General features: G+C 33.8%; 2 protein-coding genes and 2 long non-coding RNA genes across 4 annotated transcripts; 2 read left to right on the top strand and 2 right to left on the bottom strand.

Annotated features, from left to right (window-relative positions):
• Positions 1-502: 502 nt before the first annotated feature.
• On the top strand, positions 503-4,915 carry LOC125579425. Its single transcript, XR_007317460.1, has 2 exons — positions 503-4,353; positions 4,695-4,915. It is a non-coding gene; the product is annotated as an uncharacterized LOC125579425 (long non-coding RNA).
• Positions 4,916-5,879: 964 nt separating this feature from the next.
• Positions 5,880-7,831, bottom strand: LOC106369004. Its single transcript, XR_001274126.3, has 3 exons — positions 7,607-7,831; positions 6,253-7,508; positions 5,880-6,155 (listed from the first exon to the last, which is right to left on the bottom strand). It is a non-coding gene; the product is annotated as an uncharacterized LOC106369004 (long non-coding RNA).
• A 1,242-nt stretch (positions 7,832-9,073) lies between these two features.
• Positions 9,074-11,050, bottom strand: LOC106363801 (polyadenylate-binding protein 3-like). Its single transcript, XM_022693089.2, has one exon. The coding sequence runs from the start codon at positions 10,848-10,850 to the stop codon at positions 9,567-9,569; it is 1,284 nt and encodes a 427-aa protein (XP_022548810.2). The 5' UTR covers positions 10,851-11,050; the 3' UTR covers positions 9,074-9,566.
• Positions 11,051-17,269: 6,219 nt separating this feature from the next.
• On the top strand, positions 17,270-19,373 carry LOC106363802 (E3 ubiquitin protein ligase DRIP1-like; the record flags this gene model as incomplete). Its single annotated transcript, XM_048743267.1, has 2 exons — positions 17,270-17,382; positions 17,473-19,373. Coding segments are annotated over 2 exons (675 nt in total), but the record flags the coding sequence as incomplete, so codon positions are not given.
• Positions 19,374-27,568: the final 8,195 nt, after the last annotated feature.

Genomic DNA, 27,568 nt, shown 5'->3' with positions numbered 1-27,568 from the left:
TTTATATCTCTCATTTTATATAAAATATTTATATTGATACTACACATAATTTAAGTTCATATGATATACATATAATTCCAAAAAAAATGATTTGCTACTCACTTAAAATGCATGTCAAGTTTTTTATTTCAAAAATTAACAAAAAGTTATATCCAAAATTAAAAAAAAAAACTAAATTAGTGTCTTTTTAGTTTTAAAATGTTATGTCCAAATCTATTAACCATTCAATCTATTAAAAATAAAAAATTAGTTAACTAAAAGTTATATTTTTAAATACAATAAACTTGAGAAATGAAAATTTTAATATTTTTTTCAAAATCTAAATATCCGAACCCGATCCGAAATAACCGAATCCGAACTAAAAATACCCGAACCCGATCCGAAGTACAGAAATACCCGAACGGGTTCTAGACCTCTATACCGAAATACCCGAAAATCCGAAATACCCGATCCGAACCCGAACGGGTACCCGAACGCCCACCCCTAACTCCGTTGATGAAGCTGCTAGTAATTAATGTGATCATTTGTCTTCTTTTGGAAAATTAATCACCAATCGGAAAAGGACCTGGTACGAAGTTTTTTTTCTTTTGTTAAACCGGAAATTTTTCATCTAATCTATTAAAAAAAAATACAAATTAAAACTAACAATTAAACTTGCACAATATTTACAACCTAATACCATTGAAATAATTAAATAAACCTAATCTTTGTCTTTTTTTAAATTAAAAAAGTAATAATTACTCCTACTTCTATGCTTTCCATTTCTTTTATAAAATTAATAAAACATTTCTTAAATTAAATTCACAATCAATTCTGTTGTAGGCACAGGAGGGGTAACTCACGAATTGATAGAGGTTGGATCCAAGCTACAACCTGAGAACAATGAGAACCGATTTTTATGAGTTTTTAGAGTTTTATAATGCAAATGAAAACTAATGAGATGATGATGATAATGATAATAAAACAAGATAAATAAACAAAGGATAGGATGGAATCAAGCTGCTGGTTGTGTAACACTTTCAGCTTGATCAAATGATGGTTGAAGTGGAATGAGATGGAGCTTTGCTTGCTGGTTGTGTAACTCTCTCAAGCTTGACCAGTGGTTGGGATGGACCAAATGGATTGATAAACACCACAAAGATCTATGGAAGGGATCTTTGATAAGCCTGATTGCTCTGGAGCTGTTTTTCACACACTCAAAAGACTTAGAACAATAGTTTTGACAAAACTAGAAAAACTGTATTTTCATTCATAAAAGTTCAAGGGTGATTTACAATGAAGAAACAACTTGAGCTTTATAGGCTCGACTACTGGGACTCTCTAACAGTCATAAAATGACATAAGGAAACTAATAAAGTCGAAATAATAAACTTGGAAGCAAAGGAATTGATGGCTCCATGAAAACTAGCCGTTGGAGGCTTTATGATGAGAATCTTGGCCAAATGAATGTAGATGGTGTTCTCCTTGTATCTGGACGGTTTGAGGGGATAACTAAGCTTCCTGGGAACCTTCTTGATGGCTTGGAGGGTGCTGAGGTCGTGCCTAATCTGAAGGAAAAAGAGCTGTTGGAGCTGGATGGCAAGAAGCTCCAAATAAGGCAAGTTGGGGTTAATGAGGATCCTCCTGATCCTATGTGGGCTGGTGTATGGAATGAACTTGTCTGACTCTTCTGGACCATTGGATAGACTTCCTGAATGCATAGATATATCTCCTGGTCGCCAATGTCTGGTTTGAAGCTGATTGAACCGGTTAGCTTCCAATTGAGGCAAGTGTAGAACTAGTTTGACCAGTTTTGGAGATTGGATCATAACTTAATAATTCCGTGGCCATTTCTCTTGATCTTAATAAAATTGGTTTCGTATTTAAATTCCTTCTAGTTGTAGAGATATACGCCTTGGACTGAACCTCGGTCGCTGGTACCTCCTAGATGGCCGGTTTGGACGGTTTTGTGAGACTCTGGCTGAACCATGGATTTCGTGACCACAACAAATTCAATATAAATCTTTTAACTTATCTATTTCATATTAATATTATAAACATTAATGAACATCAATAATATACACAAAATATTTATGTAACAATATAAGTTACATTTTGTCTCATTCTCCTCTATAGTTCACGTTACTCTTCATTTTTTTGAACAAACTCTTCTTCTTACCAATATAAATATATTACATGCACCATTAAAATTATTTACCAACTTACCATGTATAAAATAACTTATTAGACATTATCGTAAAATTTTGATTCACAAAAAAAACAAAAAAAACATTTGTATAGATGCAAGGATCATATTCTAAAAATGGTGGTAATACAATTGACGGTTTACAAGACAAAATTAAATTAAAAAATATAAACTATAAATTATTATTCTTATAAATGTTATTAAATAATCATTTAACACAGGTAAAATTTTAAAATATATACTATCACTTAGACAAAATAATTTATTTACAAAAATAAAAGCAAACATCCGCAAAATCATGGTTTAAATGTACACAAACTTAAGCTCATTTATAATTTCTTATCAGTTACATAAAATTTATATTTTTATTTTATTTTCTTACAAATTTATATCTTAATTTGTATATGTTCCAAATTTGATAGAAATTTAACAATCATTTTATTTTCTTACAAATATTATAGCTAATGTATCATTTATAAATAGCATGCTAATTCACAATTGTCTATTTTTGTACTTTTTATTTAAAAAACATTATTCGCTATATATCTTAGACATGGATCTAATTATATAAATGTTATAATTTTTATATAATACCCAATATTGGTGATACATTTTACTCTAAAATTCTAAAATATAAAATTAAATACAAATATAACATTTACATTTACAAATAAGACTATATTTACAAATATATTATTAAATACAAACAAAAATTAAATACTCGCGCGGTTGCGCGGATCAAAGTCTAGTTACTAATTTAAAACTTTAAAAAGAGGTTTAGAGACCACAGGGCATGTTTGGCAACACTATCAGCTTTATCATTAGCCGATCTAGGAATAAAAATAAACTGGATAGTCTTAAATGAGCTTGTACTGAGGTAGATATCACGTAGCTTCATCTCTCTAGGTTGATGGTGTTGATGAGGGTCTGAGAATCAGAGAGGAGCGAGATGGCATCGATTCCGCATGAGAGGGCAAAGTTTATGGCTGATCGAACAGCCAAGGCTTCTGCCATAAGGGGTGACGACACATGACCTGAGGTCGCTGAGTGATGAGATGGGGAAACCAGATCATCAATGATCCAACCTAATCCTGCAGATTCTGAGGAGGAATTCCAAGCTGCATCTGTATAGATCGAGGTTACTCCCGATCTTCTAGGGTTTAGTTCAATTATGATCAAAGGTTTCGGTAGAGGAGCTTTCGGAGGTAGTTGTGCCAACATCCATTCCCTCGCCTATATATGAGATCGCTTTGAGTATGGTTTCTTCAAGCGTGAATTCTCTCTTCTCGAAGACCCGCTGATTCCTGGATATCCAAATGTTCCAAACGATGGAGGCTGCAAGAGTTCCCGCTTCAAGGCCCACTAGAGGAAGAGAGGGGAGCTTCCTGACCTTTTCTCAGCCTTCTAGAAAGGATACGAAGTCATTTGCTTTGATCTCAGTAGGAAATGGGGCTAGATCCCAGACTTTAGCAGCATACGGGCATTGGAACAGAAGGTGTGTGATTGATTCTATTGCGTCGCAGCGTGGGCAGAGAAGGCTAACTTGAATGTTCTGAAAGGCGAATTGTTCTCCTACTCGTAGTCCACCATATAGGGATCTCCAGATAAAAGTTTTGATCTTTTCAGAGGTCTTGATGTCCCAAACACTTGAGTACCAATTGATGGGGGCTGCTTGGTCCCTAGGAGCTGCATTGGTCTTGTCTTCCATTAGTGTTTTATCCTGATCTTGTGGAGTACTCACCCGTTGGGTTTTTGAGCCATACAAGCTCATCTGGGACACCAAGCTTACTCGGTTTGAGTCTTATTTGCTCCTTGTGGAAGGGGAGGATCAGCTCTATTTTTTCCACGTTCCATTCGGCGGAGTCATGTGTGAGAAGGTCTGCGACATTCAGCGTGGTGAAGGCTTCAGGTGCTGGTCTCATTGGTCGTAATTCCTCAGAATGGGACAGCCAAGGGTCGTCCTACCGACCATCCAGCCTAGTTGCATTAAGAGGAGGTCTCTACCAATCAAAACGCTTCTACAACCATGTGATGCAGATGCCGGCGTCTTACATTTTAAGAAAGACTCAGAATGGCAGTATTTCTCAAGGAGACATCGAGCAAGGAGACATGTTGGGTTCTTTAAGATGCGCCATCCCAGTTTTGCAAGTAGAGAGTCATTGAAAGAGGTAATATCTTTAAACCCAAGGCCCCCATTTCTTTTTGGCTTCGCTATCTTTTCTAGAATCTCGCAGTCTCTACTGCGATCTAACAAGTGAATCTGATATAGTATGACCCCAAACAACACAATGTGCCATATGGTTTTCCTAGTCCAAACATTTAGACAGCATTATTGAATGAACTTTGTTATTTACCTTCAAAATGGAATTAGTTCTTTCCATTTTTGGCAAGGGGAAACTAAGATAAAATGGTTAATCTTTAGATGGTACGAGATAGATTCCTTCAGTATTGTCGGCTGGTCGTTATTATGGAATTATTTTCAAATGTAGATAATCAGTTACTTGTGCAGCAAGAAGCTTTGAAATAGTTTATAGCTTTCATATGGAATCAAATCCAAGAACCATCATTGCAGCTTCCTTGAAGAGAAGACTTGTCTCTCAATCTCTTAAAGTAAGGTAAAGATTGATAAACCTCGAACCAATTCTGGCTGCTATGATACATTCAAAGTAATATTCTAAAACGAAGCTTTGTTTTAGACTATTAATATCGAAATTCATATTTTGACAAGATTCTTTTTACTTGTCAAAACTTCTCAAATTCGGAAACAAACAATGTTGTTAACCAAAAAAAGTAAGAAAAAGCTAGCAACTCAAGTTGGTTAGGATGCTCTTGAAATAAATCATAATCTTATAGTAAATGGGGAATAATTTGAGATAATTATTCATGCGTTATATTAAAAGTCAGAGATGAAAGAAGATAGGCTGCTGGGAATATCCATTGAAGCTGAGGATTTGAACTAAATGAGTCTCTTCTCTCCTATTAATAACCGAAAGTTTTTTTTTCAGTTTTGAATTTCTTTCGACAGCCTTCCACCAAACTATATTATATACTAGGGTCGGCCCGCCCTACGGGCGGGATGAAAATTAACAAATAATTAAAGTAGTTAGAGTAAATATTTAATATAAATTCTTATTATTCTTAAACAACAATATAACAAATCTTATTATTTGGTACTACTTAGTAGCAAAAAGAATAAGCAATTTCAATCAGGCCATTAGCACCTCATGACTAAGCACAACATTGAGAAGAATACATACTCAAGTCAGAAATCGAAAATTTTAATAAGATGATAAGCCAAAATGGGTATGATAACTATCAGATAGAGGAAGAGAAATTAGGATCTTACGGAGTGAGAGAGCTGTGAAAAATATATTCTTTAGTTTTAGTTGCAGAAACATAGCTCTATAGCCAAACGTTCTTGTGGTCCCCGACAGACACAATATGCAGCACCCCACTATCAAGAAAGTAATGGATTGTTAGGAATGTGTTAGTAACTAAGCAGGCCTCATGAACAGCCTATAATATCCTTGAATCGTATAGACACTTTAGAATGTCTACTTAAGCATATGGCTTCATCTTTCTTGAGTGTGAAAGTCCTAATACGATGTTCTGACGTACCTCCGTGATTAATGCAAGGTAGCAAATCATATCAAAAACAAAGAATCAATAAATCAAAATTAATCAAAAAGCAAAAAAAAAAACAATGATTTACCTATATCAAAGACACATAAATATCCCTCAATGAAACACAAAACTTTATCATCGTAGTGATGAGTTCAATCGAAGATTACATCCTTATTTATAATAGAATATTTCTTATGTAACCATGGAGAAGGGGAGGGGTATTGAATGCGTCGTAGTGGAAGCCAATCGTTCCTCTTGGTTCAAGTGATGTAAAGGGGTCCTTAGTTGCATCGATTGAATAATGGCAGAGACGTTATGGAGCCGAATTGCAGAGGAGATGTAATCTCTGTATTAAGCACATAACATAATTTTCAAATGATTAATCCCATCGTTACTTATAAATCGAAAAGGAAAATGTTTGTTTTTAGATTCGCCAAAGATACCTTCGAGTCAAGAGGAATCATATTGACGTAGATAGGCTCGCCGCCTCTTCGCACATTCTTCGACTCCCAGAATTGAGGAAACAAACTTCGACGATGGTCTACAGAGACCTGATTTTAAATCCGTGGGAAGGATAGATGAGATCGTCATTCTGCAGAATTTTTTTTTTTTTGGATTGTAAGAAATGAAAGGATGGTGTTCAGGACATGACGGCTAATCTTTTTATAAATGAGATTTACCGACTGAAGAGAGGAGAGATGCATTGAATGAGGATCATGATATGAATGGGATAAAGAAATTAAGATCGTCGTTAATGACAACGATTGAATGCATCCGCAACGTTTCAATTTTTCTTACCCAGCGTTAAGACACGTATGTCAAATTGCTCCTGAGATTCTCCTCTATCATCACCGTTCAAAAACTCTGTGGACAGTTTACCGAAGCAGAGGATGAAGAACATTATTGAACCTTAGAAATCAAATATGAAAATGTTAAAAAACAACCAAAAATATGAAAATGTTGAAGACGGAGAGGGTATTTATAGTGTGTATGTTATGGGTTTGATTAGTAAACACAACAAATTTAAAAAGCCCATTTAATTAAATCTGTCAGGCAGAGAAGAAAAACGTAGTACACATGTCACGCATGATTTGATGAAATGTAGCAAAAGGCTTAGCAGATTTTTTTTAATAATAAAATTAATTAAAAATCAACCCTTAAAAAGGAATCTCGAAACAGTACATCAATTCCGGTTTACCGGAGAAAAGCACGGCCATAGGTTCCAAAGAGCAAGCAGAACATGAAACAACAGCAATTACAAATAGCAAGATGATTCGGTTCCTCGGTGAGAAGTAGAGCTTTAACTCCGATGAATACTTAAGTCTCCAAATCCAGAAATCGTGACTTTACTTCGGCTGGGTGTCCAAACCAGCCTCTGCTTCGTCAATACTCACCGCAAAGGGACCACTGTCGGAGGGGACCCGCGGCCACTGACGCCGGATCTATAAAGAAATCGAAACCCAAAGCCCTAACCACCGCAATTACTCTGTTACGCCACCAAACTCGCAGGTCCGACGCATCGCGTACAACCCGCCATCGCCTCTAAGCCGAGAAGAAATCCGCACCGGAGGAGACAGATCCCAAGGAACCGCCATCCTCAAAGACTGCTCCGTCGTTGGCAAATTCTCTCGAAGATCCGAAAGTATAAACCCTAGGCCCCGATGTCTATGTTTCCGTTTCCAGCCGCAACTCCACCATCCTGAAACGGAGCACAGAAGCCCGAGAAACCGATGAGCCACCAGGACCACCGCAACAGAGCCTTTACCGAATCAAACCGAGAAGAGAAGAAGAGAGTACCTCCGGAGGCGGGATCTAGACTGCTCCGACCATTAAGCTTTGAAGATCTTGAAAGGGAGGGGTGGGAGAGCTACACACGGGTCCGGCGAGGTCGCCGTAATGTAAACCGGAGAGCCTCCACACACGCAGATGGTGATCTCTCTTTGGAGAGAGAAAACGAAAGGCGCGTGTAGGCCACGCTGCTTAAAGACCGATTTTAAACCCAACAGATTTCTAATTAAATGAAGTGAAGCGTATTAAATGGCCGGGACACGTGTTGCATCCTGGGACTTCGACTTTTCTAGGTGGAATCCTAGGTGGCGCATCCTGGAGAGAACAAACCTTACTTTATATATAAAGATTTCAAGATGGATGGTCAAGAACAAGAATGTTTTCCTTTCGAAACTAAAATTGAGTACGAAGTGATAAGATATAACACGAAAATTCAGCAAATTATTATCATGAAATAGCTATTCACTACATTTTATTATGTGTTTTATATCATATAAACCCACAGAGCCGGTTAATAGCACGAGCGAGTAAGTGGAACGGTCAAATAGGATCCAAAATTTAAAATAAAAATAATATTAAGATTTTTTTTGAAAATAAATATATAAATTATAGTTGAAAACTTTGAAATTTAAATATATTACTAAATTTAGAATTTAAAATTACTAAATTTAGAATTTAGAATTTTAGAAAAAGTCAAATATATATATATATATATATATATATAGTTATAAATTTTTAAAACTATTTTAATATATTGTTAAATATACCGTTAATATGTTTTTGAACAAGATCCATATATATAAGTTGAGGCGACACTGTAAACTTGTGTGTTACTACAGTTGCATGAAATTATTTTGGTCTACCTCCCGTCTTAAATATCACAATTTTCTTCGTTTATACAAAGTTTGTAAGATCCAATATAATTTCATGTTAGATCTTAATTAGTTAAAATTGGAGTTAAGCCAAGTTTCATGCAACTTTGTGTTACGAAGAAGATTGTGTTACTAAAGTTGCATGAAATTGCAAGTTCATAGCTAAATAAAATTGATAGCACAACAAAAAAAGGGAAAAACAACTAAGGAATGTTGATTTGTATTAGTTTTAATTTTAACAGATGCATATATTACTTGAATATAAACATATGTACTTCTTTCATGAATTTTAAGAGTATGAAGTAGTAGATCAATAACAAATCGCAAATAAGACAAACATACAAAAGTGTGCATATATTTCATCATGTCGCAGAAAAGAATATCTTTGACTCGCCCTTTTCCGCTGAGTGGATCATGGATTTTCCCCATCCTTAGATTACTTTCTTTCCCCCTTGGTTTCAAAACATCTATAGTTTGGCAAACACGTATAATAATGGGAAATCCTTTAAGGACCACACTTGTAGATTTTGTTTCAAACATACTTTTTTTTTTACTAATCTAAATGATTCTACCACTAGTCTTTTTCGCTTTGCCCACCCACCAAAACATCACAAGTTAATCATATTTTAACATAGATTCATTCACACAATAAATTAACTAGAACCTAAGAATGTATCATAAGTTAAAAACACCAAATAGCTTCTTGCATTGTATATTATAAGTTTAAAACACCAGATAGCTTCTTCATCTTCTTCCATCAGTCATCGTAAGAGAAGGTTTTCTTCTTACCGCAGAATAATTCAGTTACCTCCGGTTTCTCCAGATAATCTTCTTCTGTCGGAAGGCTTTCTGGTCGAAGGCACTCTTCGTTCCAGAGCCTCTCTGCACGCCTGTACTTGGGTCGGATAGGGTATGGAGCCATCTCAACCACGTCGGAGAGAATATTCAGAACTCTACTATTCTCGTACAGCAACGCCTCCTTTGCTTCTTCAGCAGAAGCAAACTCAACAAAGCCACAGCCCACATGCTCACCCTCGCGGTTTACAACAAGTCGAACACGACAAACTTTTCCAACATTTTTGTAGTAACAGATGAGATTAAATCGGGAGATTGTAAACAAAGAGAGTTTTTTTTCTTAAGGCTACTTCCTCAGCAAAATCATGAGTTTCATCGAATCCTTCCTCCACATCATCATCTTCTTCGATCAGACGGTTTTCTCGTCCAAGGTAGTCTTCGTACCAAACCTTGTGATCAATGCAATACTTGGGATCCCGAAGGTCTGGAAATCCCTCAGCCGAACAAAGGAAAATTTCTTGATCGGGCAAATACTCCTTTTTCAAGGCCTGCTCTGCTTCTTCAGAAGAAGAAAACTCAACATAGCCATCGCCAATTTGGTTGCCCTCACAGTCTATAAGAAGACGAACATGAACAACTTTTCCAACATCTTTGAATAAATCGATGAGATGTTGTATTATAGTTGGGCAAGGGAGATTGTTGACAAAGATCGTCTTATATCTTACAGCAACTGTCTCTTGATAAAGTCTATCTTCTGTCTCTCTCACAAGGATCCCTCGTCGAAGATAGTCTTCGTAACAGAGCTTCTCTGCAAAGTTGTACATGGGTAGGAGACGGTAGGGAGGCAGCATAGCTACGTCAATAAAAATCATGTGATCCAGCAAATATTCTCCATTCATTTTTTCCAGCGCCTTATGTGCTTCGTAAGCAGAACCAAACTCGACAAAGCCATAGCCTACATGCTTGCCCTCGGGATTTACGACAAGTCGAACACTAACAACTTCTCCAACATGACTGAAGTAGTCGATGATATGGAATAATTTTGTCTGAGGAGAGAGGTTGGAAACAAAGAGAACATTCTCAACAAACTTGGGAGGTGGCGTCTCATCTTCTTCTCGTAGAATGAAATCTTTGTTCCAGACTGTGTGATCTTTGCAATACTTGGATATGATGTACACATAAGGGAAAATCTGAGCAATAATCTGGCGACCGTGCAAATTTTTAATCTTTTGGAGAGCCTTGTCTGCTTCGTTAGAAGAAGCAAACTTGACAAAGCCATATTTCCCTGTCTTCCTGAAACCGTGGTGTACAACAAGTTGAACACGAACAACTTGTCCAACATCTTCGAAGAGATCGATGATATCTGCTATCCCAGCGTCCTTAGGGAGACCACGAAGCAAGATTGTTTTCCTTTTTACGACAACCTCCTCCGCCTTATGTTTCTTCAGAATCATAGGTTTGGTCTCCAAATCATCTTTCAGTTTATGCTTCACCAATAAATTAGCTGGCTCCGAATCAGATCCCGACTTCTTTCGCTTGCCCAATGATTTAGCTTCTGCGGCCGATTTCTTCGAAGAAGTAGCCATCGAGAACAGCGAAAACAAGGAACCCTAGTAATCTTCGAACTGGACTTAGATTTTGTTTCAAACATATTATTACCTCTTTTTTTTTATCAAAACATACTATTACTATTTCCGAATATTATATAACCCATTGTAATATTATACGATTTTACTTTCTTTGGTAATTGTAATCTTATTATATAAAGATTAGTTTTTTAAAGTTGCTAATTAACATGATCGCGACATGTGTCAACTAGATTTGGATCCGTGCGTTGCAACGGACTTTATTTGATATTTTAATTTAATTAAAAGCATTACAAAATCATTTTATTATTGTTTTACAATTATTTTTGCATATGTATTGTGAAATTTATTTTATAGTTAAAAACTCGTTTTCACACATAAGTTTCAGTTAATATTTGTTAAAGCTAGACAAAACATCCAAACGTAAAAATTTAAACCGAATCCAACCCGAAATAATAATTATAATGAAATAAAAAAGAATTTGGAAGTTAAATAAGGCCAAGAAGCGATGACAACATTATACATTAATTTTCTTATGTACTAATTTAATATTTTATTAAATTATTCTGATGTTAAATAATTTTCTTGATTCATTATTTATTAATGATATATTTTCATAATAACATTTTAATTAAAATTAATTATAAATTACTACATAGTAAAAATAAAAAATGTAATAACATAACGATGAATCTTGATTTGTTTTTAATTAAACATATTTAGGATAATTTTCTTGTTGTTAAATAATTTTATTTTTCAAATTTTTTTTTATTTAGGATTTTAGGAAAAAAAGTTATTTTCACATAATGATAGATTTTTATTAATACATACACAATTTTATTTTTTTAATACAAATGTCACAATCATATCAGGTGAAATATTTGAAATTATTTTTTGTTTATAAATTTTTAACAAAAAATTATCTATCAAAAAGAAAAGTTAGTTATTTATAAGAAATAAGTTAATTTTAATTATTTTTTTTTAAAAAGGAAAATTGGAACTATAATTCATTTTGTTAAGATTTTTATACAACTATTATATTTTCAATAAAACAGTTATATTTAGTTAATTATATATTGTGTATTATACATACAAACATATATTCTTAATATTCACACATACGTATGTACGACGAAAAAATCATAATTAAAAAAACTTGTGTTAGCATCATAAGATGTAAAAAGGATGATAATAAATTGAATTGTTTAAAGAAATTAAAAGACAATACACAGATAATATTTCTTGTAAATATTAATTTTTTGTGAAAATAATATGAAGAAGCTTAAACCTAAATATAGATGTGTAAATAATATTTATTTTGGTTTATATTTTTGTAGCATACATTTATCTGTTAAAAAAAGAAAGTTAGTTATTTATATGAAAATAATAAGAGTTCTTTTACTTTTTTATTTTCTTAGGTTCTAAAAAAGGAATATCACTTAATTTATAATTAGTTTTTCTATTTTATTTTTATTAAATAATTTCTTGTACTTGTATGATTTTATAATTCGTTTTTATTTAAGATTATTTTTTAAAAAATTAATATTTTCTCTTATAATATCTTTCTTTAGTATCTTTAAAGATGAAAAATATACAAAATATTTTTAAAAGGAAAAAAACTTTCAAATAGCTTTTTACAATTATTCTTTGTTTATAAATTTTTTATAAAATTAAATTTAGTATCAAATATTTTTAAAAGACTATAAAAGGAACCATAAAAATATAATTATAAAAGACTATATAATAGTAATTTTCCTTTTCTAAACTCATAAAAAGAACAATAAATTATATTTTGTAATAATTTTTCTTTTCTAGTGTCCAAAAAAATGGAATAATAATTTTATTTTCAATAAAAATGTAATAATAATTTTTTTTCTAAATCTTTTTAAATCATAATAAAAAATAATTGTAACATATTTTTGACACATGTCACAATCTTAATAAATTAATTAACACATGTCGCGATCATGTTAATTATCAACTTTGAAGAACCAAGCATTTTACAATTATATATTTTATGGTTCTTTTATAGTCTTTTAAAAATATTTGATAGTAAATTTAATTTTGAAAATTCTAGAAACAAAGAATAATTGTAAAAAGCTTTCTAAAAGTATTTTTTCTTTGTAAAATATTTTATATATTTTTCATCTTTAAAGACACTAAAGAAAGATATTATAAGAGAAAATATTTTTTTTAAACGAATTATAAAATCCTACATGTACAAGAAATTATTTAATAAAAATCAAATAGAAAAACTAACTATAAAATAAGTGTTATTCCTTTTTTAAAACCTAAGAAAATAAAAATGTTAAAGGACTCTTATTATTTTCATATAAATAGCTAAGTTTCCTTTTTAACAGATAAATGTATGTTACAAAAATATATACCAAAATAAATATTATTTTCACATATTTATTTAGGTTTAAGCTTCTTCATATTATTTTTACAAAAAATAGTATTTACAAGAAAAATAATATCTGAGTATTTTCTTTGAATTTCTGTAAACAACTCAATTTCTTATCATCCATATTACATCTTATGATGCTAACACAATTTTTTTAAAATTATGATGTTTTTGTCGTACATAAGTATGTGTGAATATGAGAAATATATATGTTTGTATGTATAAGACACAATATATAATTGACTAAACATAATTTGTTTATTGAAAATATATTAGTTGTATAAAAGTCTTAAACAAAAACGAATTATAGTTGGAATTTTTCTTTTAAAAAAAAAATTAAAAGTAACTTATTTCTTTAAAATAATAAATTTTCTTTTTAATAGATAATTTTGTCTTAAAAAATTATAAACCAAAAATAACTTCAAATATTTGACCCGATATTATTGTGACATTTGTAAAAACAAATTGTGCATGTATTAATAAAAATTTATCATTATATGAAAATAATTTTTTTTCCTAAAATCCTAAATAAAATAAATTTGAAAAATAACTTTTTCCTCTTTTAATTTTAACCAAATAAGATTGTTTCCTTTGAAATTCTAACCAAATAGAATTGTAAAAGTAATTTTTACTTTTAAAATTTAATGATAAATATAATACTGAAAATATTTAATTAAAAATATTAGTAAAATTGAGTAAACGAATTTTTAAAATAGCAACTTTTTAAAATAGTTAATATTTGCTGGAAATAGTTATTTGATAGTATTTTTATTTTCTAACTCCTAGAAAAAATAATTATAAAAGATTATGTAATTTTAATTTTGTTTTCTAACACCTAAAACTGTAAAAAACTATTTGATAGTTTTTTAACTTAAAAAAAAAATCCTCAACAAGAGAGATTTGTATCATATTTTGTAATTCCTAACCAAAAGAAAATTGTAAGAAGTTATTTGATAGTATATTTTAAAAGAAAATTTGATGATGAACATGATACTAAAAAGTATTTAATTAAAAATGAAGTGTAAAAATAGTATTTATATGAGCTGTAAAAATCTTAATTTTAAAATTATTTATAGTTGATAGCAATAAGATTTTTCTGAAATTCTAAACAGAAGATAATTGTAAAAGTTTATATGATAATACTTTTCCTTTTCTAAATTCCTAAAAATAAAATCAAAACTTAGGATGTTGTCGTGATTGGTATTTATGTGTTTGGTTGTACGAAAATCAAACACATGTTTGATATATATATTCTCATGTTTGCTCATAAAAAATTGATAATTATTACTGTCGCCGTACATATGTTTAGTCAAAAACAAATCAATCTTCATTGTTATCTTATTACGTTTTTTTATTTTTAATATGTAGTAGTTTATAATATATTTTAATTAAAATGTTATTATGAAAATATATCATTAATAAATAATGAATCCAGAAAATTATTTAACATCAGATAAGTTTAATAAAACATTAAATTATTACATAAGAAAGTATATAATGTTGTCATCATGGCCTTAATTAACTTCCAAATTCCTTTTTATTTCATTATAATTATTATTTCAGGTTGGATCCGGTTTAAATTTTTACGTTTAAATGTTATTTCTAGCTCTAACAAATATTAACTGAAACTTATGTGTAAAAAAGAGTTCTTAATTATAAAATAAATTTCACATAACATATGCAAAACAATTTTAAACAATAATAAAATGATTTTTTAATATTTTTTTATTAAATTAAAATATCAAATAAAGCTCGTTGCAACGCACGGGTCCAAATCTAGTACTAAATAATATTTAGTTCAATCATCAAGTAACTATAACATAGCCGTCTACTCTACTAAAATAGAGTCCTACTTTTTATCTACTTAAAAAGTTGTCATTTAAGTTTTGGATCTATTTACCATTCATTAGAAATTAATTAAAGTTAACATCCCTTATAATTTGATTATACAATATTTATCTCAAACAGTTTCATAACATTAAGCTAATAATGTTAACAAAAACAGAAATGATCCTTTTATATCTTTCCAAAGTTTAAAAAACTCCCGAATAATAATATGACAAGATAACGTTCTTTTGTTTCGTACACAAACAATATTACAAAATAAAAATATATATTTCTAACATCTGCTTAACACTAAATTATTTATTGATCATATTTTAATAATATAAAACACAGTAAACAGTTATTTCAATTAAATCTGAACAAAAAGAAAAAGAAAAAAAAACATTTCCACCATATCTTAATTATGTGTGGTATATTACAATTATACCATAATATCTAACTAAAAATAACTTAATCTAATTTATTCAAAATAGCAAAATTTATCAAATACCATTGAATCATGAACTCTTAATCTAAAAGTAACTCATCTAAATATTCTTATTCACTTTTACCTCAAGATTTATAAAATACCTTTAAATCATGAAATGTTAATTTAAAAACATAACACATGAATATAATGTATATAAATCTGCGCATAGTGCGGGTTATAATATAGTTTATTACTTATCTTTAAAGCTCATAATTCTTTCATTTCACAAATTTTCTCAACAATCTGAAAGAAAAAACAACACGTGCAATGTAGTAGTTTTGTGAACACGTCAGATATGTATTTATTAATGCAAGCACCTTATTGTTTATTCTTCTTTCAACTAATTTAAATGTGAAAAGCTTGCATTCTCTTGTAGGTGTATGTCAAAAATATTATTTTCGAAATAACCTTTTTGAAATGTATCTTTTTAATAATTTTTCCTCTTTCCACTTTATGAAGTGATTGGTTCGCTTGAGCACCCACTTTCAAGCTTGTCACTTGAGGGATCGATAACAACTGATGGTGAAAGTCCTAGAAAGACAGTGAAAGGCATAATTAATTCACATCTAGGACCTAGCGGTGGTTCATGTGGAACCGTACTTTTGTTCTTGCGCACACTTGACATAGCGAGGTCTGCGATTCTATCTAGTACTGGAGGAAATTGTAGTGGGTGGTGGAGGAAGTGGTGGAATGATTTATTTTCATTGGTCAGACATTCCAACTGGTGATGTCTATCATCACATTGTCAACGTAAAGGAAAGAGTTTATGTAAGGTAACTTTTTTGATACATGACTTAGTCTTTGGTTCAAACATAATATCTGATTCTACTATAAATTACCCCTGTTTGGGAACGCGCTAGGCGATAGTCTGTCGGTCGGGTTGGACCTAGAGCCTAAAAAGAAAATCGGAGATTAATCGAAAATTATGCGGGGCAGAATTTTTAGATTGTTTACTATGTTATAAAACATGTTAACTTTTAATTGTTTATAACATTAATATATTTTCATGTTTAAGATTGTATAAAACACACAAATAGAATATATAAACTTAATATAGTGTAATTTTCATCAAAATTATGAATATAAATGATATTTATAAAATTTAAGATCAAATAAATAAATAAAAATAATATTAAAAAAAAACATAATAATAAAAAATAGATTATGCCGCCCCCTAGGCGGCTAGGCGGTCCGCCTAGACGGAGAAAATCGGATATCCGATTTTTTTAACCGATTTGGCATAAATCAGAGCGGAAGAGTGACGTGTAACGCCCAGGCGGCTAGGTGGTCGATTTTTATAATTTTCTAATCATATTATGATTTTTTAAAAATATTTATAAATTTTAGAAATATTATTTAATTTTATGTTTTGTTAATTATACATAACAATATGATAATATGAGGGAATGCTTGAGCTGCCCTCTCTGCGACAGTATCCTCCTTGACGCCACCACTGTCTCCGAGTGCCTTCACACTTGTTAGTTCCTCTTTTTAACCCACAAAGGCTTCAAGATTCACTGCCATGGTTTTAATTTCCTTTGAAGTTGAAGATTGTATGTGTCAATTTCATATTAGTTCTTCGCTTGGTTAGGTTACTTGTTTTATTTAGCTGCATAACTGTTGTTTAACATATCAGCTGAGAATAATATTTGCTAATCTACATTTCTAATTGCTATCTACTGGAGACTGGGATGAATTTACTCTTCCTATGCAGTTTGTAGGAAATGCATCTATGAGAAAATCACAGAAGACGAGATAGAGTGCTGTCCAGTGTGCAATATCGACCTTGGTGGCACCCCATTGGACAAGCTTAGGTGAGCAAATAATCTTGTCCTGTACAGATGTGAGCTTTGTAGGTAAACTTTAAGTGTGTGTGTGTATGTTGATGAGCTACTTTTATGCAGGCCTGACCACAATTTACAAGACCTGAGAGCCAAAATCTTTCCTCTAAAAGGAAGAAAAGTGAAAGCTCCAGAGCCAGCAAGAAAGAAGGAGAGGTCTATGTCTTATTTGGTTGATGTAACCGAAACCAAGGCGTCAGACCAAGCTGGAAGAAGAAGAACTAAAACGGTCACGAGCAAAGAGTTATTACGAGACAGTGCTTCATTGGCCGAGAAGGAAGAAGAATCTCTTCTTAAGGGTCAACTTCTGGAGAGCACAAGCTCACCCAACAAATCCACTCAGAATAAAAAGGATAGTGATGAGCCTTGGGATCCCGAATCTTATTGGAAAGCTTTGAATTTTCTGGTTGAAGTGGCGAACAGGACACAGACCTTGAAGTCTTCTTGTGCTTCTCAAGGGCCAGGTTCGAAATCTGAGCAGGCTAGTTCATCATCTCACAAACAAATTCAACCCAGAGTTAAGGACCACAAGAGCAGATATAAACGTGAGTATGAAAAGAGTGCAAAACAGGAGATGGGGAATGGTCCTGTTTGGTTCTCACTTATGACGTCCAGTGATCAGTGAGATTCATCCTCCCATATCTAAACTTTTTCTTTCTCTTCTTCTTTTGTTGTCTATATCTTGTTGTTATGTTGACAAGGCTTTGATGATTTCAGGGAAGGAAAAACATCTTTGCTTAAAATTGTGGAACGGTCAAATAGGATCCAAAATTAAAAATAAAAATGAAATCAAGATTTCTTTTGAAAATAAATATATAAATTATAGTTTAAACTTTGAAATTTAAATATATTATTAAATTTAGAATTTAGAATTTTAGAAAAAGTCAAATATATATATATAGTTATAAATTTTTAAAACTACTTTAATATATTGTTAAATATACCGTTAATATGTTTTTGAACAAGATCCATATATAATTTGAGACGACACTGTAAACCTCTCTGTTACTACAGTTGCATGAAATTATTTTGGTCTACCTCCCGTTTATACAAAGTTTGTAAGATCCAATATAATTTCATGTTGGATCTTAATTAATTGAAATTGGAGTTAGACCAAGTTTCATGCAACTTTGTGTTACGAAGAAGATTGTGTTAATAAAGTTGCATGAAATTGCAACTTCATGGCTAAATAAAATTGATAGCACAACAAAAAAAGGGGAAAACAACACGGGTTTATTTAGGAAATAACAAAAAAAAAGAGAAATTAGATTTTTAGAGAGAGAGAAGAGAGAGATAGGAAGAGAAAAGAGGAGAGAGGGTGGGATTTTAGTTAGATAGTGAATTTTGTTTTTTTTCTTAGTTATTGGGTGCAATTTCTCAAACAACTAAGGAATGTTGATTTGTATTAGTTTTATTTTTAACATATGCACTAGGTGATACCCGCACCCTGCGCGGGGTGAGTGACCGAAAACAGTTTTTTTTTTTAATTTTAAAATTGTGCATGTATGTATAATGTAAACTTAATTGTTTTTTTATGGTTGTGTAATTGATTTATTTGTAAATTAGAAATATTATAAGGAAAAAAATGTATAATAGTGTGCAATAACTTATAATTATTTATTATGAATTTAAGACAAAACAAATCATAAGAAAGTTAATGACTCTTTCGATATTTCAGTAATCAAATTGATACTCAATATACTATTTGCCTACTTGTATAGCAATGCGATATGTTTTTACGTAAAATAGGCAACAATATGAAGATCCAATCACACAAATTTCATGTAAAAATTCTTCCGGTACAAAATTTATTATAAGTCAGAGATGGACAATCATGTTTTCATAATAACTTTTGCGTGGTGAAACCGTATTCGAATAACAACGATGAAATATCCGTTAAATCACTTCTATAGAAAACTACTCTTTTCACGTATATTTTGTTGCCATTATCACGCTAACATTGCCATTCACAATAATTGATTCGATCACGCGATTGTCGATTCATATTTGATTCATATATTATGGGAACACTCGAAATGGTAATGTATGTTGGGGTCAAAATCGGTCACGACGGAATCAATGCCTGAAAGTCCGTAAAAGTCAGCATAACCGTTTTTACGAAAAGTAATCTTCGTAAAGATATCTTTACGAACAGCCTTGCAGTAAAATATCGTCCAAATCTCAATCGAACCACTAAATACCGATTGTCCGAAAGAAACGGACATGTATCCAAATCGGCCGCGGAGAAGCTCGAGTATGGAAATCAGACCGCGGACAAGCCAAGCTCGATCGATACGCGGCGACCAAGCATGCTCGCTACGTAGCGACCGAGCCCGAGCCAAGCTCGGTCGCTACGTAGCGACCGAGCGATCGTCCCGCTCGGCCGCTACGTAGCGATCGAGCTCGAGCCAAAGCTCGGTCGCTACGTAGCGACCGAGCTCGAGCCATACGTAGCGATCGTCCCGCTCGGTCGCTACGTAGCGACCGAGCTCGAGCCATAGCTCGGTCGCTACGTAGCGACCGAGCGATCGTCCCGCTAGGTCGCTACGTAGCGAACGAGCTCGAGCCAAAGCTCGGTCGCTACGTAGCGACCGAGCTCAGCCTAGCTCGGTCGCTACGTAGCGACCGAGCTCGGGCCAAAGCTCGGTCGCTACGTAGCGACCGAGGGCTCGTCCCGCTCGGTCGCTACGAAGCGACCGGGCTCGAGCCAAAGTTCGGTAGCTGTGTAGCGATTGAACCTTTCCGAACGTCAATACGACACCAGTTCTTGCATTCTCGTCAAAACCTTCGAATGCTATCTCCCGAAGACCGTAGCAAGCTCAGTCCATGTTTCCCGCCATTCTAATTCATCGATCAAACTTCGCGGATTAGAAACCGCGGAAAACTCGTAGTAAACGTGTCGAGTCGGAAGACGGCCCAAAGGGACCTAAAACACGACTCGAGGCCCATCCTATGATTTTCCTAACCAAAAGCCCGTAAACCACAGACTGGTTTACGCTTGGTCCACAAGAAAGGATAAATGTCAAGTTTCCGCGGATAAATACGGAAGTTTTGAAGATAATTGTGAAGATCGGGAAAAATGGAATATCTCCATTTTTTTGCTATGACGGCTTAAGGGCAGAAGAGTAAAAGCGTAAACCGACCTTGGAGCTAGTATATAAGGAGTCCTAGGCGAGGAGCAAGAGGGGGAGAACTTTTTAGATTCGGAATTCTCTGCACTAAGAAACTTTAGGCTTATTCTCGACAAGTTCGGTTTCTATGACTGGCACTCAATTACTAGACGAACTCGCCCAGGCAGTTCGATCTCTTGTCCAGCTCTATCAATTGAACTACATTCGGCTTGATCTTCAAAAGGGGTACGTAGGCAGCCTTTAACAAGGTTCAGTCCGAAATCAATCTAAGCCTTTTAGATATCTTTTTCGTCCTTTGTTATCGAGCTGCGACTCAACTAGGATTAGGGTTTTATGTTGCTAGAACTAGGTAACTCGCTGACGGCCCCTGCGGCCAAAGCCTTTGTATTCTCTTGTAATGATCGCAACGCTCTTACGCGGACTCGAAATAAGATCTGCTGTTTTCTCTAAACTCGTTTGTTATCTTTTCATGATTTCCGCATATATTCGATCACTTGTCGTTGGCTCTCGCAGAGATCCGAGACCTCTGGGAAATTAGGGTTTTCCTAGTTTCTTTATTTAAACGGAAATCGACAGGGCGAATTTCGGTTCCCACAATGTATTAAATTGTGTTGTCTTGAATCTCTACTCTAATAAAATGGTCGTCAATTACATAATTGCATTGATAATTATGGAAACGATAAACATGGTTAACATGCAATGGGGGAGATTTGAAACTATTATTAGCTTTTAAAAATACTATATAATGGATCGTTTTATGTTATTTGTTTTTAAAAAGTGTACGTATATATCTAGAAAATTTTGCGAATTCGTTATATAGCAACACGAATTCGTGAACATTGTGATTGACAACACATATATAACGAATTTGTTATATAGCAACACACATATAAGCAGATATAGAGATACATACGTACGAAAGTGGGTAATAATACTTAATGTAGTCTAACTATATAGAAAGGCATTAATATTTAAGTTAGACTATACGAATTGCCATATTGAAATCGATAATTATGAAGAATCTCAGTTTATGGCAATAAAATCTCTTCATAGTTAAAGATGAAACCGTTTGTAATGGAAGAGTAGTAGACGGGGGATAAATGTTTTTGTCACTCAATAAGCTTATAGTATATACAGAAGGTTTAACGTAATTAGCAATGGCAAATTTTGTAATTAGTCTAGTTAAGAAAGGATTTTTGAATATAAGGTGTGTGAGAGCTTGTGGTAATGCCACGTCGGAAATGACACGCATGTAATAAACACATGAAGTAAAAGTTAATTTTATCTAATGCTCCTCAAATAATAAGAAAAAGATATATTACTTGAATAAAACATATGTACTTCTTTCATGAATTTTAAGAGTATGAAGTAGTAGTAGCCATTTATTACTTATCTTTAAGGACTAATTAACCCAATATACATGGGAACGATGGAAATTAGGTAGTTATGCATATTTTTTATTAATTGGCGAACCGTGTAGTTGGGGTGGAGACAAAGTCGGTTATGTCCTCCGTATTACGTGAGAAATATAGGGATAGTAGGTGCAGAGTGAAACAGGGAAGTGTTGCAACATCAAGTGACAGTAGAGATGTGTCAGACTGAACGAAATTGACTTTTGTGACATTCTTATGGTGTAAAATTAGTTTGATATTTGTGGTGGTAAGAAAAGCAACGTATGTGGCCATGTAGAATTGGGATATTTTGTTTCATCTTGTAGTGTTAAGTAGAGACACTTATGTGGCCTAATACTAGTTCACCGAAATTAATTGGTTTGCAAAGACATCTAATTGGAATGTTATTCGATAATGGTTCATTAACTCCGGATATTTAATTTTGAAACCGGTTTCAAACGTGCTTACAATAACATTAGTTTTCTCAGAAACCGGTTTCAAACGTGCAAAACAAAAGGCAACCGTGAAGTAGCAGGACATGTCCTCCCATCTGATCCCTGCAACACAAGGCAAGCAAGAATATCAATAAAACAGGAAGATAAATTTTTATAATTCTCACGTGTGTGTGCACGTGCATATAGTTGCACTGTTGTATATCCGGTTTTAACATGTCCAAACATATACATAACCGGTTTTAAAGCTTAATTACCGGATTTCCGTATATTCATTACAAATGCAACAATCCAAATGTGATATGAATATATGTAAACGAACCACTAAAATCGAACATTATTACGACAGAAGCGTGCTTGACTAAACTGACAACATGTCAATCTAATTGACCGATATGCAACATAGGTATTTTTATTTTCCCGGTTCATTCAAAAGGGGAAATGTCTACTTACCTAAATAACTGGCATATCATAGTCATCTAGTGCAAAAACTCTATCTTTAAAGCTCATAATTTTTTCCATTTCACAAATTTTTTCAACAATCTGAAAGAAAAAAACAACACGTGCAGTGTAGTAGTTTTGTTATAAAAACTTTATAAATAAATACAAAACAATCCATTAATGAAAAAAATCAAAAAGAAATTTCACTTTGTGAACACGTCAGTTATGTATTTATTAATGCAAGTACCTTATGGTCTATTCTTCTTTCAACTAATTTAAATATGAAAAGCTTGCATTCTCTTGTAGGTGTATGTCAAAATACTATTTTCGAAATAACCTTTCTGAAATGTATCTTTCTAATAATTTTTCCTCTTTCCACTTTGTGAAGTGATTGGTTCGCTTGAGCACCCACTTTCAAGCTTGTCACTTGAGGGATCAATAACAACTGATGGTGAAAGTCCTAGAAAGACATTGAAAGGCATAAGTAATTCACTACAAGAAAACTCAAGCTTAACGAGGAATATTAACGAGGAAAAACAAACCTCGTAAGTTTACGTCAACTTTACGAGGATTTTACGTGAATAACGGTATCATCGTTATTTCCTCGTAAACTAACGACAAAAATCTTTCGTCGTAAAGTCGATGTAATGTGACGTGTCATTTACGTGGAAATAACGATGATATTATGTTTCACGTAGGTTCCTCGTAAAGTGGACGTAAAATTCGCGTGTTATTTACGAGGAAACTATTTACGAGGATTTAGCGAGGAAATTTTGAATCCACCAACTTTGTAAGTGACACACGTTTTTTTTTGCACCTAATTAATTTTCGTCGTAAATTCATAGGAAAATTAGAACTACCAGATTCGAAATTTCCTATAAATTTGGATGTTTGAGCATCATTTTAAACACACCAACAACAAAAAACGTAAAAGAAAAAAAATGGCTGGCTCCGGAACTATTTACGAGTTGCGGAAGTGGATGTATATGCATAGAGATGCTAACGGGAGAGTGACGAAAGAATACCTTGCGGGGCTGGAGACATTTATGCATCAAGCAGATTCAACACCGCTCGTCCAAGAAAGTGGTAAGATGTTTTGTCCTTGTCGGAAATGCAACAATTCGAAACTGGCAAACCGTGAAAATGTTTGGAAGCATTTAATAAATAGAGGTTTCACGCCAAATTACTATATATGGTTTCAACATGGAGAAGGTTTTAATTATGATCAGGATGAAGCTAGTAGTAGTAATAGCAATTTTCAGGAATAATCGGTTGATCATCATTTGCATAATGAACATAGTTACCATCAGGAGGAGATGGTAGATTATGATAGGGTTCATGATATGATAGCTGATGCATTCGTAGCTCATGATGAAAATGAAGAACCTAATATAGATGCAAAAAAGTTTTACGAAATGTTAAACGCGGCGAATCAACCACTTTACAGTGGTTGTAGAGAAGGTCTCTCTAAATTATCGTTGGCTGCTAGAATGATGAATATTAAAACTGATCACAATCTACCTGAAAGTTGCATGAACGAATGGGCTGACTTGTTTAAAGAGTATTTGCCGGAAGACAGTGTGTCTGCTGATTCTTATTATGAGATTCAGAAACTGGTTTATAGTCTTGGGTTGCCTTCGGAGATGATAGATGTTTGCATCGACAACTGCATGATCTATTGGGGAGATGATGAGAAGCTAGAAGAATGTCGATTCTGCAAGAAGCCACGATTCAAGCCGCAAGGACGGGGACGTAATAGGGTACCGTACCAAAGGATGTGGTACCTACCAATTACAGACAGATTGAAAAGATTGTATCAATCAGAGCAGACTGCTGAGAAGATGAGATGACATGCCGAGCATACTCAAACGGATGGTGAGATTACTCATCCATCAGATGCAAGAGCCTGGAAACATTTCAACAAAGTATATCCGGATTTCGCTAGCAATAGCCACAATGTGTATCTCGGACTATGCACATATGGATTTAGTCCGTTTGGAATGTCAGGGAGACAATATTCATTGTGGCCAGTCTTTCTTACACCATACAATCTGCCACCGGAGATGTGCATGCAACGGGAATTGCTATTCTTGACCATATTAATACCTGGTTCGAACCATCCAAAAAGGTCCATGGATGTTTTCTTACAACCACTGATAAAAGAGTTGAAGGATTTGTGGTCAACAGGGGTGAGGACGTATGACTGTTCAACGAAGACGAATTTTACGATGCGAGCGATGCTTTTGTGGACCATAAGTGATTTTCCTGCCTATGGGATGTTGTCTGGATGGACTACACATGGGAGATTAGCTTGTCCATATTGTAATGGAACGACAGATGCGTTTCAACTGAAGAATGGTAGGAAGACAAGTTGGTTTGATTGTCACCGTCGGTTTCTTCCCATTGGCCATCCTTACCGAAGAAACAAGAATTTGTTTAGGCACAAAAGGGTTGTGAGAGACACTCCTCCTCCATATCTAACTGGAGAACAAATTGAAGCGCAAATCGACTACTATGGGGCTAATGAAACAGTTCATTGGGGTGGTAATTGGCATGTCCCTCGTAATATGCCTGATTCTTACGGTGTTCATCACAACTGGCACAAGAAGAGTATATTTTGGGAGTTGCCATATTGGAAGGATCTTCTTCTATGCCACAACCTCGATGTGATGCATATAGAGAAGAATTTCTTTGAGAACATCATGAATACAATATTGAATGTCCCAGGGAAGACAAAAGACAACATAAAATCGAGGTTAGACTTGTCGGATATTTGCTTAAGAAGCAAGTTACATATTAAAAGCAATGGACAAATTCTCGTTCCGATATTCAGATTGTCTTCAGAAAAAAAGTCGGTATTGTTCAACTGGGTGGCATCAGAAGTGAAGTTCCTCGATGGGTATGTTTCGAATCTCTCTAGATGTGTTGAAAAGGGTCAAAAGTTCTCCGGGATGAAGAGTCATGATTGTCATGTCTTTATGCAACGACTACTGCCCTTTGCATTTGCGGAGCTACTTCCAACAAACGTACATGAAGCACTTGTAGGTACGTAGTGTATTATATGACAATAATTTTATAACGGTCTATTTTGTAAAATAATATATGAATAACAATGTGTTTAATTGTTTTTGGAATATAAAAGGCATTGGAGCATTTTTCAGGGATCTGAGCACACGCACTCTTAAAGAAGAAGTTGTGGAACAGCTTCAGGAGAACATTCCCATCTTATTGTGCAACCTGGAGAAGATATTTCCTCCCGGTTTTTTTGACGTCATGGAGCATCTAGCTGTCCACCTTCCATATGAGGCATTGCTTCGTGGACCTGTATATTACGGATGAATGTATCAGTATGAGCGAGCCATGAAATATTTGAAGGGAAAAGCAAAGAACCTCGCCAAAGTTGAAAGTTCTATAATTGCTGGAAGTTTGACGGAAGAAGTTTCTCACTTCACATCGTACTACTTTGCGTCAAAAGTACGTACCCGGAGAAAAGCTCCAAGAAGATATGATGATGGTGGTGTTGCGCCAACATATGCAGTTGATGGTGTTCCAGACATCTTTAGCCAGATTGGGCGACTCATTGGGAAGTCTAAAGAGGTTTGGTGGTCGAGTGAACAAGACGCTCATAGTGCACACACCTATATTCTACTCAATTGCGAGGATCCATTGATGCGTTATTTTGAAAGGTAACATATATATGGACACTTCGAAACGCATCTAATTAAGTATAATAAGTTATATTAATTGAGAGAGATTCATTCCTATTATAAAATGTGATTTTACAGCCTATTTGTTTCTCAAGTCGAAGAAACATTTTCTGGTATATCCACAAGTGACGTAGACAAAAGGAAAGATCAACACTTCATAAAGTGGTTGCGAAATCAGGTATTATCTCAAACTCTTTTTCCGTACATGATTTGTATTTAAACATTATCTTTACTTTTGCAGGTTGATTATGACAACGATGCAGATTATCCTAAATAGTTACACGAAGTAATTCAATCTCCACTTGTAAAGGTCACCACATCACAGATGTATTTCACGCAAGGCTATACTTTTCACACATATGAGTATGGTAGACAGCGGGCGACCAGTAACTATGGAATATGTGTGAAAGGGGAAACAAATTTCTACGGGATCTTGACGGAGATTATTGAAGTCGAATTTCCAGGGATACTGAAGCTGAAATGCGTCCTCTTCAAATGTGAATGGTTCGACTCCGTCGTCAACAGAGGTGTTCGGTCTAACAAATTCGGTGTAGTTGATGTCAACGGTGGACGACGGTACAACAAATTCGAGCCTTTCATCTTAGCTTCACAAGCAGACCAAGTTAGCTTCCTTCCATACCCTCAGATGAGAGATTCGGGTATAAATTGGTTAGCTGTGATCAAAGTTACACCTCGAGGACGAATTATCAGTGGAGAATAACCACCATTGCAAGAAGAACAGATAAATGAAGTCGAGGAACCTGAACAAGAAATTGATGACATCCTTCTCATTGATCCGCATAATCACGAGTACGAAGATCTTACCGACGATGCCACAGACGAAGCTGTTGAAGACGAGTTTAATGAAAATGATGATGTTTCTAGTGATGACGAGAATGTTGATGTATCTGATTGATGTATTTGATTTTATGTAGTTTGTTTTATGAATAAGATAATGTGGGAGTTTGATTTATGAATAAGGTAATGTGAAAGTTTATTTTAATTATGAATAAGGACTTGTGGTTTGGGGTTTGGAA

The sequence above is a fragment of the Brassica napus genome, chromosome A10, assembly GCF_020379485.1.
Source record: "Brassica napus cultivar Da-Ae chromosome A10, Da-Ae, whole genome shotgun sequence".
Classification (NCBI taxonomy): Eukaryota; Viridiplantae; Streptophyta; class Magnoliopsida; order Brassicales; family Brassicaceae; genus Brassica; species Brassica napus.
The sequence above is the reverse complement of the archived record's forward strand: the minus strand, read 5'-3'. Positions and strand labels throughout refer to the sequence as shown.

Bases quoted from the DNA above. Each gene is read 5' to 3' on its own strand.
- LOC106363801 (XM_022693089.2), bottom strand. From the start codon at position 10,850: ATGGCTACTTCTTCGAAGAAATCGGCCGCAGAAGCTAAATCATTGGGC.